This window comes from Dama dama, chromosome 19, assembly GCF_033118175.1.
Source record: "Dama dama isolate Ldn47 chromosome 19, ASM3311817v1, whole genome shotgun sequence".
NCBI lineage: Eukaryota > Metazoa > Chordata > Mammalia > Artiodactyla > Cervidae > Dama > Dama dama.
This window is the reverse complement of record NC_083699.1, coordinates 37092627-37105108: the sequence shown is the minus strand read 5'-3', so window position 1 is coordinate 37105108 and position 12482 is coordinate 37092627. Positions and strand designations below refer to the sequence as shown.

Sequence of the window (12482 nt, the reverse complement as noted above, 5' to 3'; positions counted from 1 at the left end):
ATGCATGTAAGAGTTGGACTATAAAGAAAGCTGAGCACCGAAAAATTGGTGCTTTTGAACTGTGGTGTTGGAGAAGACTCTTCAGAGTCCCTTGGACTGCAAGGAGTTCCAACCAGTCCATCCTAAAGGAGATCAGTCCTGGGTGTTCACTGGACGGACTGATGTTGAAGCTGAAACTCCAATACTTTGGCCACCAGATGCAAAGAGCTGACTCATTTGAAAAGACCCTAATGCTGGGAAAGATTGAGGGCAGGAGGAGAAGGGGAATGACAGAGGATGAGATGGTTGGATGGCATCACCGACTCAATGGACATGAGTTTGGGTAAACTCTGGGAGTTGGTGATGGACAGGGAGGCCTGGCGTGCTGTGGTTCACGGGGTTGCAAAGAGTAGGACACGACTGAGTGACTGAACTGAACTTAATGGTAAAAAATTGAATGCTTTCCCCCTTAGATAGAAAAAAGCTAAGGATGTCCATTCTTGCCACTTCTGCTCAACACTGTATTGGAGGTTCTAGCCAGATCAATTAAGGAAGAAAAATGAAATGAATTCAGATCAGAAAGGAAGAAGTAAAATTAACTTTATTAACAGATGACATGATCATATAGGTGAAAAACTCCAAAGAATCCATTTTAAAAATTGGAACTAGTGAATGAAGGATGCAGATACAAGATCAATATAATCAACTTTACTGCAAATTCCCTGGTAGTCCAATTGTTAGGACTCAACAGTCACTTCTGGGGCTGGGATTCAAATCCAGTTGGGAAACTCAGATCCCGGAAGCCTCTGGTATAGCCAAACATATATATATATATATATATATATATATATATATATATATAAATTTTATTTCTATACACTACCAATGAACATTCTGAAAATGAACTTTTAAAAAAATCCATTTACAATGGCATCAAACTAAATAAACTAGGAATAGATTCAGCAAAAAAAGTAAATGACTTGTACACTGAAAACCGCAACACTGAAAGAAATTAAACAAGACCAAACAAATGGAAAGATAGACTGTGTTAATGGAAGTGGAAGACGTAATAATGCTAAGATAGCAACACTTCCTAAATTGATGCAATCTTTATCAAAGTCCCACCCAGCTGTCCTTCTGCAGAAGTTGAGAAAACAAACTGATTTTAAAAGACCAAAATAAATGGAAAATATTCATCCATAGATTAGAAGACTCTACATTAAGATGGCAATCCCCTCCCCACCAAAACTAACCTATAGAATCAATGCAATTCCAAACAAAATTCAAGTAAGCTTTTTAAAAGAAACTGATAAGCGGATTTTAAAGGTCATTCAAGAAGGCAAAGGGCCTTTTATTCTGAAAAAGAATAAAGCTGGAAGACTAAATATACTTGATCTTAAGACCTACTACAAAGTTACAACCAAGACAGTATATTATTGGCATTGGACTTCTCAGGTGGCACTAGTGGTTAAGTACCTGCCTGCCAATGCAGGAGAGGTAAGAGACACGAGTTCAATCCCTTGGTTGAGAAGATCACCTGGAGGAGGAAATGGCAACCCACTCCAGTATTCTTACCTGGAGGAATCCCATGGACAGAGGAGCATGGTGGGATACAGTCCATAGGGTCACAGAGTTGGACACAACTGAAGCAACTAAGCACGCACATACAGGCCAATGGAACGTAACAGAAAGTTTGGAAATAAACTCATAGTCAGTTGACTTATGACAAAAATCAACTTTTTGCAAAAAAAAAAAAAACCATTTTCAAAAAAGGTGTGCAGATAATTCACTAGAAACAAGATAATCTTTCCAAAAAATGGTAGGGGAACTGATAACTACAGAGGGAAAAGTCCCTGAGCTTCATCTTGCATCATATATGAAAACTGACTCAAAATGTACTACAAACCTGAACACAAATATGAAAACTATTATATAGCTAGAAGCAAACAAAAGATAAAATCTTTATGATGTTGAGTTGGACAAAGATTTCTTAAACAGAACACCAAAAGTTGAGAACTACAGAAAAACAAAATAAGTAAAATGGACCTCATGAAGACTGAAAACTTTTGTTCTTTGAAAAACACGGTTAAGAAAACAAAACAGTAAGCAACAGACTGGGCAAAAAATTTTGTGAAACACATATTTAAAAAGGCCTTGTATCCAGACTACATAAGGACTCTAAAAGGCTCTGGTCGAGATTTCACATACCCAGAGCTCAATAATATGATGTCAAATAACACCTCTTCTCTACCTTTCTAGAAAGTGTTAAAAGATTTAAATGGATGATTCATACAAAAAAAGGTACGTGAATGGGCAAAAGCACATGAAAAGATGCTGAACATCACTAACCATGAGGGAAATAAAAATTTAAACCACAATGAGATACCATTATCCACCCACTTAGAATAGCTAAATACTTTTAAAGACTGACAATACCAAGTGCTTGCAAATATATGGAGCTATCAGAACTCTCTCATACTGCTGATGGGAATGTAAAACAGTATACTCATTTTGAAAAACCAAACAGCAATACTTCAGAAAGTAAAACATATATTTACTATACAATCTGTCCATTCTAATTCTAGATAGATGTCCAAGAAGAATGAACACATGCCCAAGAAGACTTATTCACAGCTAGGGGTCAGCAATGGGGGATAAGAAAAACATAAGGGATACCTGTGGTGATGAAACTGTTCTGTATCAATGTGAGTATTTGTGACTGTATCAATGTGAATATTTGCTTGTGATACTCTGCTTTAGTTTTGCAAGATGTTATCAATGAGGGAAAATGGGTAAACAGTATACAGGATCTCTTGTGTCATTTCATACAATTACATGTGAATCTATAATTTCCTCATAATAAACAGTTTAATTATAAACATAACAAAACTCATTCACAAATGGAGCAGCATTACTTATAATAGCTCCAAAACAGAAGCAACTGGAATGTCCTTCAACTCATGAGTAGATAAACCAATGACATTATATCCAACTCACGGATAACCATTTTCAGCAACTAAAGGGAACAAAATTATATATGCAACAACATGGATGAATCTCAAAAACACTGTGCTAAGTGAAATAAATAAAACACCAAAATTAAATACTATGTAATTCTATTTACATGAACAGTAGTTAAAAAAAAAAACAGTAGGTCAGAAAAATGCCAGGGGATGGGACTGTGGGGAGTAGAGTACAAGGGACAGGAGGAAACCTTTTAGTACGGAATTATATAGCTCCTTCTACAATTTGAATATGTCAGTTGTTATATGATCATGTACAATTATCAAAATTCACACCATACACATAAAATTGGTGAAATCTGTTATTTAAATAATATTTTTAATCACCAAAAAGAGAAAAACATTAAGGCTTAGAAAATTAATACCTGTTAGCGTCTTTCCTGCATTCAAAGGAGGTGCAATGACTCTGAAAAGTTTCTGCATGAAAATTAACAGAACAATCAACATCATCTTTAAAAAAAATTTCAAAAAATAATTAACATCTTATGCTATAATCACCTTTCTCTGATTGAATTAGTCATTTGCTATTAAGATTAAATATAAAGACTTTTAATGTGGACATAAACTGCTTCAGTAGGATCACTAGGAAATAATCATTGTTGTCATATTCCTCACTGAAAGAAACTATTTAACAAATACCAGTTAGAAGAAAGTCTTTGTTGAGAACATTATTTCTAATATAAGCTATGCTTAGACTCCTAAAAGAGCTTTATTTTTTAAAAAATAGTAAGCAAATCAAAGGATTAGTAGCCCACCAAAATAATAAGAAAGATTACTGTAAGCTGAAAACATGTGAACAATCAGCAGTCACAGAAAAAGACGTCGAAATGGAAGCAGAGCCTATGAAAATACAAGATTAATGGCAAAACTACACTGGCCTTCCTGGAAGGGAGTTTACTGTTTGGGAGAAGACAGACCCTAAGCACTGGGAAGTAGGGCAAATCCAACTATTCATTAGCATCAAAAGCCTGATAAAGCTCTTCCTATTTTCCCAGGAAACCTAAATCCCTCCCTCCTCACACTCCAAGTTTCGTTAAACTGGTAGATAAGCCTCTCCCTCTGACTGTTTAGTGATTCACTCATTTCTGAGTTCTCCCAGTACAAGTGTGAATAAACCTTGTCTTTTCCCCTGTCAATCTGTTCATTGTCAGTTAATTCAGTCTTCTCCCCACCATTCGGATTTCAGTTGGTAGAGGAAAAGTTTTCCCTCCCAACACAAGGCACTATTACATCAGAAGCGGCCAAAACTAGAACTAAGGAAAGATTTCAGAGACTATGGTAATCATCTCAAATATGGTGACACTGTCTTTCATTCTAGAAAAACTAGAAAATCTCAAAAGGCAATACAGTTGCTCTTTTTTTTTAAATTTTTAGTTCACATTGGAGTATAGTTGACTTACAATGTTGTGTTGAGGGAGGAAAGGAACAGGCTGAGCTGACTCCATCTTGAAAAAGAAGGAAACTCCATCTTGCACTTTCAGTGAGCTTTGGACTATGTGCCTGGTAGCCAAGGGGATAACATAACTACGGCCAAACTGGTCTCCCGGACTGATAAACACCAGATTCCAAACCAAGATTTCCCATTGCCAAAAAGAATGTGATAATCCCCTACGTAGTCAGTCACCTTTGTCATCTTTATGGCACCCATTGGGGTAGGCTACAATGTATAACTAGCTGATCCTTCTGATTATGAATCATGGCTGTAACCTGATTGTATCTCCCTTTAACACTTTCCAGTCTAGGTTTAAGGAATATGGGAACGTGGGCTTGAGCAGTACACTTAAGGAATATAAGGTTTTCACAAAAGTCGGTCGGGGTCCTTGGCTAAGGGAGACTCTGTCCTGGGCCCGCCGGTGTAATAAACTGCACTCCACTAGCTGCAATGTCCTCTGAGTGAGTTTGCTTCCTGGAATGCATGGCTACAACAGTGTTAGTTTCAGGTATACAACAAAGTGATTTAGTTATACATATACATATATCTATTCTTTTTCAGATTCTTCTAATTTGGACCTCTTTAAACTGAAATAACTATACTTTAAACACTGAATAGTGATTTCTTTACAGGCAGAGAATTATAAAAGGGCAATCACAGGATGTCTCTAACTTCCCGCTGCTAAAATCTCCAAATAACTATTTAATAACAAACACCAAGCTCCTGCTGAAAGTCATTAAACTTGAAAACTACTCAAAAAAAAAAAAAAAAACCAAGGCAACCTCAACAGTAAAGTGTTCCATCTGAGATGCATAGCTATAAATACAAACCAGATTCTGAGCAATAAAAAATCCACACAAAACAAAAACTTCAAAAGCAGCAATAACAAAAACCCCACAACCATTTTTATCAACATAGAATGCATCAAATCAGAATCTGTTTGCAGGGATTATTTTGAGAGAAACTAGAAACTGCATTAATTCTTCCTAATTGTGGTTTAATAGTTTAATTGTGGTTTAAAAATGGAGAACATTTTTGCATGCACAGAGGTCATGGACCTCACTGAAGAGGCAGCTGAGAAGTGTTCAAATGTTAAGAATACTTATTTGAAACACAGACAATCAAAATCAAAACCAGTGTGGGAAGGCTGTGGCACTCATCTGGAAAATGACCAAGAGAAAAGAAGTACACAAAAGTTAAGGAATTATGAATTAGAGGGATATTCACCTTCCAAGTGAAAAGAAAACTGAAATATCATGGAATGACTGCTGACTTAAAATAATACTGTAAATGCTTTTGGATGTTCATTAAACATGCAAAAATGTTGACTGATGCCTTCAGGAGACGCTTGGATCTTCTGACCCAGGTAATGAAGGCACTGTAATAACACAGTGGGCTGGCAGGGCGCTACATGCGTGCTAAGTCGCTTCAGTCATGCCTGACTCTTTAAGACCCTATGGACCATCGCCCACCAGGCTCCTCTGTCCATGGGACTCTGCAGGTAAGAATACTGGAGTGGGTTGCCATTTCCTCCTCCAGGGGATCTTCCTGACATATCCACAATCCATAACCCTTAATTCTGTCTTCAAATTTAAAGGAACTAACATGATGGAAACAGGTTTGTTTCTTTTAAAAATAAACCCAAATGTTTTTTAGGTGCTCTTTTCTAATGGTAAGGATAATAAGAAATTCTAATGAATGCTAGAAAATTCTGAAATGGGAAAAGCAACAAATTAGCTATTAACAAATAACGACCTCTCACCATTTTCAGGAGTTTACCCTAGCAGAATATAGCTACAAAACAGCATTACTCAATAGTACCATTACTCCATACATAGTAATAGATTATTACTCTATTATAGAATAGAATGATTATTAATAAATAAATTATTAATAGTCACTAATAAATAATAAATAAACATTCTATTCTATAGTATAGAATAAATTTCTTATAACTTTTGGAAAAGCTACAATAATATGAAAATCTTTTAGGAAAAAAAACTTAAAAAAAAGTCTCACAGGCTTTTATCTATTGTTCCCTGGGATTAAACACCTAAAACTTATGCAGATAAAAAGAATGCAATGGCATATAGGTATATGATGGTATAAAATTATAAAGACTATCTAAAGTCCTGAACAACAATGGGTGCAAGTCTAATAAACCTACAAGACAATTTAAAGTGACTGGATGAAAACAAACTATTCAAAGCAAATGGACAGAAGGGAAAAGATATTAATAGACAATATAAAATATGTGTACAAATTAGGAAGAATCTTACCTCCATTGGACTAATAAATTCATTCATGCCTCTGTTGTAGACATAGATCATAGCATCATATAGTCGATTTTCCCAACACATGAGAACTATCTGTAAAAAGGAAATGTCGCTTGGTCCATACAATTTAGTAAGTCTTACCAATTATTTTCCTCAAAGCTTTAATTATGGGTAAGATTTTGAATTCTCTTTCCTAATTTTTCTTATTCCTTCTCTGAAAAAAACCTGAAATTAAAGTACTCAAACACAATGCCAGGGGAAGAGCTGTTGTAGGTTCAACGTTACTTTAAATAGTATAATAGCTACTTTTAAACATCCTCCAATATATGATTTTATTTCTTCTCTATCCTCCCCCTTTCCATATCCATTCTAGTGACCTTTGGTCACTAGTTCTACAAATATTTACTAAACATTTATATTCAGGTCCTCTCCTCAGCATTGGGATAATAGGTAAGACAAATCCGGATCGAGTCTCTACCCTGACAGCACTTCCATTCATCCTGGACACTCACCAAAAGGGGCACAAAATGGTATGTGAATTATGACTTGGGGAAGATACTCAATTATGCAAATAGCTCATTTACAAATGTGGTAAGTCTATAAAGGAAACTGTCTTGGTCTGGAATATTCAGAAAGTCATCCCTAAGGGAGCAATATTTAAGTTAGGACCTAACGGATGCATGAAATTAAAGGACACTTGGTTCTTGGAAGAAAAGCTATGACGAACCTAGACAGAATATTAAAAAGCAGAGACATTACTTTGTCGTCAAAGGTCCATAGAGTCAAAGCTGTGGTTTTTCCAGTAGTTACATATGGATGTGAGAGCTGGACAATAAAAAAAGCTGAGTGCCAAAGAACTGATGCCTTCGAAATGTGGTGCTGGAGAAGGCTTTTGAGAGTCCCTTGGACAGCAAGGAGATCAAATCAGTCAATCCTAAAGGAAATCAACCCTGAATATTCACTGGGAGGACTGATGCTGAAGCTCCAACACTTTGGCCACCTGATGTGAAGAGCCGACTCACTGGAAAAGACCCGATGCTGGGAAAGACTGAAGACTAGAGGAGAAGGGGCGACAGAGGATGAGACGGTTGGGTGGCATCACCAATTCAATGGACATGAGTTTGAGCAAACTCTGGGAGATGGTGGAGCACAGGGAAGCCTGGAGTGCTGGAGTCCACGGGGTCGCAGAGTTGGACACGACTGAGTGACTAAACAACGACAAGAGATGCACGTATGTAAGCCAAAGGCAGAGGTGGAAATGAGGGGTTTTGCAGGCAGAAGGAGCAGAAAGGATGAAAGGAGCTTGAAGTGGTTAAAGATGGATAGAAATCAATTTGAGAAAATAGAAGAGGAACAGAGATGACTTGAAGGATCAAGTCCAGTTGCTCAGTCGTGTCCAACTCTTTGCAACACCGTAGACTATAGCCCGCCAGGCTCCTCTGTCCATGGAATTTTCCAGGCAACAACACTGGAGTGGGTTGTCATTTCCTCCTCCAGGGGATCTTCCTGACCCAGGAATCGAATCCATGTCTCTGACATTAGCAGGTGGATTTTTTTTTTTTTTACCACTGAGTCACCTGCAAAGCCCTGACTTGAAGTATGTAGTACATCATACTCTGTTCCTATGAGAGCTAAATTCTAGTACTTAAGTGACAGAAGACTGAAGTAGAAGAGCAGAGGTCAAAGAAGGAGAATGGTAAGGAACAGCCAAAGAGGTTCAGAGGGAAAATGGAAGTGAGGTGTCATGGGAGAGTTTTCCCAGACAAAGGCATGTTCTGGGTCCTCTTCTCGTCCTCTCAGCGAGTGTCAAGGTCATACACATTTTTATAGCTTCCCTAACCTCCCCTCTGACCCACATATTCAGCCACTGACTTGATATCTTCACCTAAATGTCTATGTCTAGTAGTATCTCAAAATAAAACTGCACAATATACCTCCTGATTTGTCTCCTACACTCAGATCTATCCCAGTCTTCCAATCTTCTTAAAGGAATTACTATCCACCTTGCTTCTCAAGCCAAAATATTAGGCAAGAGTCTTAAATTCTCTCCTTCTACACCTTCAGGTCTGATTCATCAGAAAATGAGTTCTACCTCCAAAACATTCCCAAAGTCAAGCCATCTCTCTTCACTTCACCACTACCATCTCTGGCCAGTATACCTCCTTTTGACTAGCTCTTAACCAATTTCCTTGCTTCTTCTCTACTAGGTCCCTATCTCTCATTCTGCTACCCATAAGCAAATCAGAGTAATCTCATTTAAAATCTTTTGAGGATTTCACATAACACTCAGAATAAAATAGAAAAATGTACCCTGCTCTAAAAGAGCTACCTCTCTTTTTCAACCAAGTTGTTTTTCTTTCATTTGTAACTTTAACACCCAAGGGCTTCCCCTGTGGCTCAATGGTAAAGAATCAGACTGCAATGCAGGAGACACAGGAGACCTGGGTTCAATTCCTGGGTCAGAAAGATCCCCTGAAGGAGGGCATGGCAACCCACTTTAGTATTCTTGCCTGGAGAATCCTATGGACAGAGGAGGCTTGTGGGCTACAGTCCATAGGGTCATAAAGAGTCAGACATGACTGAGTGACTAAGCATGTTAATACCCAAGGCATATCTTTTTTTTTTTTTGCTTTTTTGCATCAGTTGTTGCTTTTACCCATAACAATCTTCTCCTCCAAGATCTTTGCATTACTGATTCCTCTTGCAATTCAGATTCCAGAATCAATCAGACTCAATGCTACTTTCTCAAGAAAGTTTTCTATAACAATCTAAGATAATCTCTCATTCTCTCTTTACCTATTGCCTGTTTCACTTTTAACAGAACATTTGTTTTGGATATTTTGGTTTGTTTACTTGTTTGTCTCTTACTGTCAAAGCTTTTTCTTTTTTTTTTGCTAATGTAAGCCTTATGAGAGGACAAGCCTTATCTACTGGGTTCATGAAAGCATACTTAGAGCCTGTCACTCAATAAATTCTTCTTGAATTAATGAATAAATGCTGTTGAAGGAATTTGGGAAATGCCATTTGATATAGTGGACATGGAGGTCATTACAGACTCTAGTGAAAGCAAAGTTGAAGAATTATTAGGATGTGAATGAAATGGAAGAGGCAATCTAGAAAATACTTTCAAAAAGTGGGAAAGAAAGGAGAGAAAGAGCAGGGGAAGGAAGGAATCCAGCTGCAAGGGGGAAATGAGATGTGGAGGTAAGGCAAGAAGAAGAAGTAGAAGATTTGATACAGAGAGAAAGGAATCTGAGGGGGAGATTGTTCAAACTGCTTTTTTAACATGAAAAAGAGTAGATATACTAACCCAGTGTTGGAGAAAAAGCTAAAAATGTTGGAAGGAGAAGAAATAAGAAATTTCTCTTATATCAGTGACAGGTAAATAAAGCTAGAATGATAACATGCTCTCAAATCAATGGACCTAATATCAGATGTGAAGATTATGCCAACTTACCCATGTGACAGAAAGGAATATATAGAAGAGGAACTGATTTTTGCAAACTCACAGGTATTCATACAGAGCTTCCAGGAAGAAAACAAGAATCATTTTTCAAACCCTTCATTTCCATGTGATTTTCCATATTTAAAAAAAAAAAAAAACAAAAACCTATTGGTCCTTCTAACTTTGTAAGTCACTCGTATTTTAGATCATAGGGCTCAGCCCCTTGGTATCTTTGTGCCGTCGCTCATAACTGGACTAATGTGAAACTGAAGAGTTAAATGAAGAGTTAGTGAAGTGTCTTAGGTCAGATACATATTTGCTCCTCAATTAAGGACTTAATATTTGTTCTGGAGACCTCAGATATACTGGAAGCATTTTATCAAACAACAGGTTGGCTAATCAAGCTAAAATGTCCGAAAATTTGCTTTTTATACTATGCTCTGTATTTCAAAACAATGTATGAAAGTTATCAACTCTGGACATACAAACTAACTTTTCAAAAAAAATGGCTTCATACTCTCAAAAGTAAAAATATTCTATTATTCACGTGAAAGTACTTACAGTTGAAATTCATTTGCAGGATGAAAACTGCAGTAGTGAACAAACTGATGAAGGAGGATCAGCCAATAATTATTTACTGAGCAACTACCAAATATAAACTCTATGTGAAGAGGTCTGGGGGATATCAAAGAAACCAAAGGCTTGCAGGATTTTCTAATCTAGCTCCCAATAAAGAACACTTCAAAGAAATATACTGATAAATACAAGTTTATGAGACCTCTTATTACCAAAAAGTGCTCCAAAATAATTCGGGTTGATATAGAGTGAGGCCTAATAAAATCAGAAAAATATAATCAATAAAGGAATGATGTCTATTCCATAATTTAGTAGACTGCCTATAAACTCACCTGCTGAATATCTAGGCTGGTGATATCCATATGTACAATGAGGGCTTCCACATTTTCCATTAACTTTTTATCTTGGAAATGAACAATCAAGTCTTTCATTACCTGGGGTGTGATCCCCACCAATTTATCACTTAAAATATACGGTTCAAGGCACTCCAGAAACACTCCTTTGGCCACTGAATTCTCACTTAATTTGTCATACACCTGGCTAAATAAAAGATCCCTGTAACAGAATGGGGAAAAATACTTTTAGGAACATTCCATCCATCCATTAAATTCAGTCTTCTAAGTATATCTCATCTTTCTATTTCAACTTCCAAGGTTTATTAAAAATAGTAACAATATTTGCGTAGAGCTTTATGTTTAGAAAAATCTCATATTATATATACTATCCTAATTAATTTGCCCAATACTTTTTACAGATAAAAAGTGTTGAGGAAGTTAAATTATTTGCTGGAAGTCAGTTAGCTAACAAGGGGATAGAGTCAGAATTTGAATCAGTCTTCTGGCCTCAACTCTGCTGAATCCCTATGACACACTGCTTCTTAAAGACAATACCAATATGAGAGCAGGTAGTACGGAGACTATGATGAAGTAGAAAAAAATTAAATGGACTATTAACAATTTATCCTTTCCTCTTTCCTGGTATCTAAATCTTCCCATCTGATCTGCATGGCTAATTTGCTTCTTTATCTAGTTCTTGCCCCTTGCTTCCCAAAGGGTTTAGGTAGTGATAATTGAGGGAAAGGAAAAAGAAAATGCTCAATATTTTAAAAACATGGCTGAAAACTTTTATTGCAGAAACAAAAAAAGGTAATCAAACAAATGCTGCCACACTCAATAACTGTTTTATTTATTTTGCAGTTCTTCTGCAAAGAATAACTTTATTATTTTAAGATTTTTTTATGTGGACCATTTTTAAAGTCTTTATTGAATTTATTACAATATTGCTTCTGTTTTTTATTTTTATTTATTTATTACTGGATTTTTGGCCAAGAGGCATATGTGATCTCAGCTCCTTGATCAGGAACTGAACATGCATCCCCTGCACTGGGATGTGAAGTCTTAGCCACTGAAACACCAAGGAAATCCCCAGAAATAATGTTAGAGTTATATTCATCATAGATACAATCTGAATTTTGTTTTCATGCAATTATATGATAAGCATTCTTCTAAGTTTCTAGTCACTCTTTAAAATTATCATTTTGTCTAACTTAAATGCCGAAACATCAGAATTTATTTAACTATTCCTGTAGGATAACACTACTATTTCACTATAATGAGTAAGGCCACAATGAACATCTCCTTATGCAGTCTCTCCATTTGGGGTATTTATTAATAATTCCTTAGTCATTCTACTTTTAGAAATTTATTTAAAGTCAAAAGATACCAAAAAAAAAAAAAAAAAAAGTGTGTCAT

General features: G+C 36.4%; 1 protein-coding gene across 4 annotated transcripts in view; it reads right to left on the bottom strand.

The window, feature by feature from the left end:
- VPS8 (VPS8 subunit of CORVET complex) overlaps window positions 1–12482 on the bottom strand; it is a 288453-nt gene that overhangs the window by 183579 nt on the left and 92392 nt on the right. For all 4 annotated transcript variants that reach the window (XM_061166734.1, XM_061166737.1, XM_061166735.1 and 1 more), the window contains 3 exons: window positions 11064–11286; window positions 6714–6803; window positions 3368–3419 (listed from right to left, as the gene is read on the bottom strand). In XM_061166734.1, the coding sequence (XP_061022717.1) occupies window positions 3368–3419; window positions 6714–6803; window positions 11064–11286 (365 nt within the window). The remainder of the gene's footprint in view (window positions 1–3367; window positions 3420–6713; window positions 6804–11063; window positions 11287–12482) is intronic.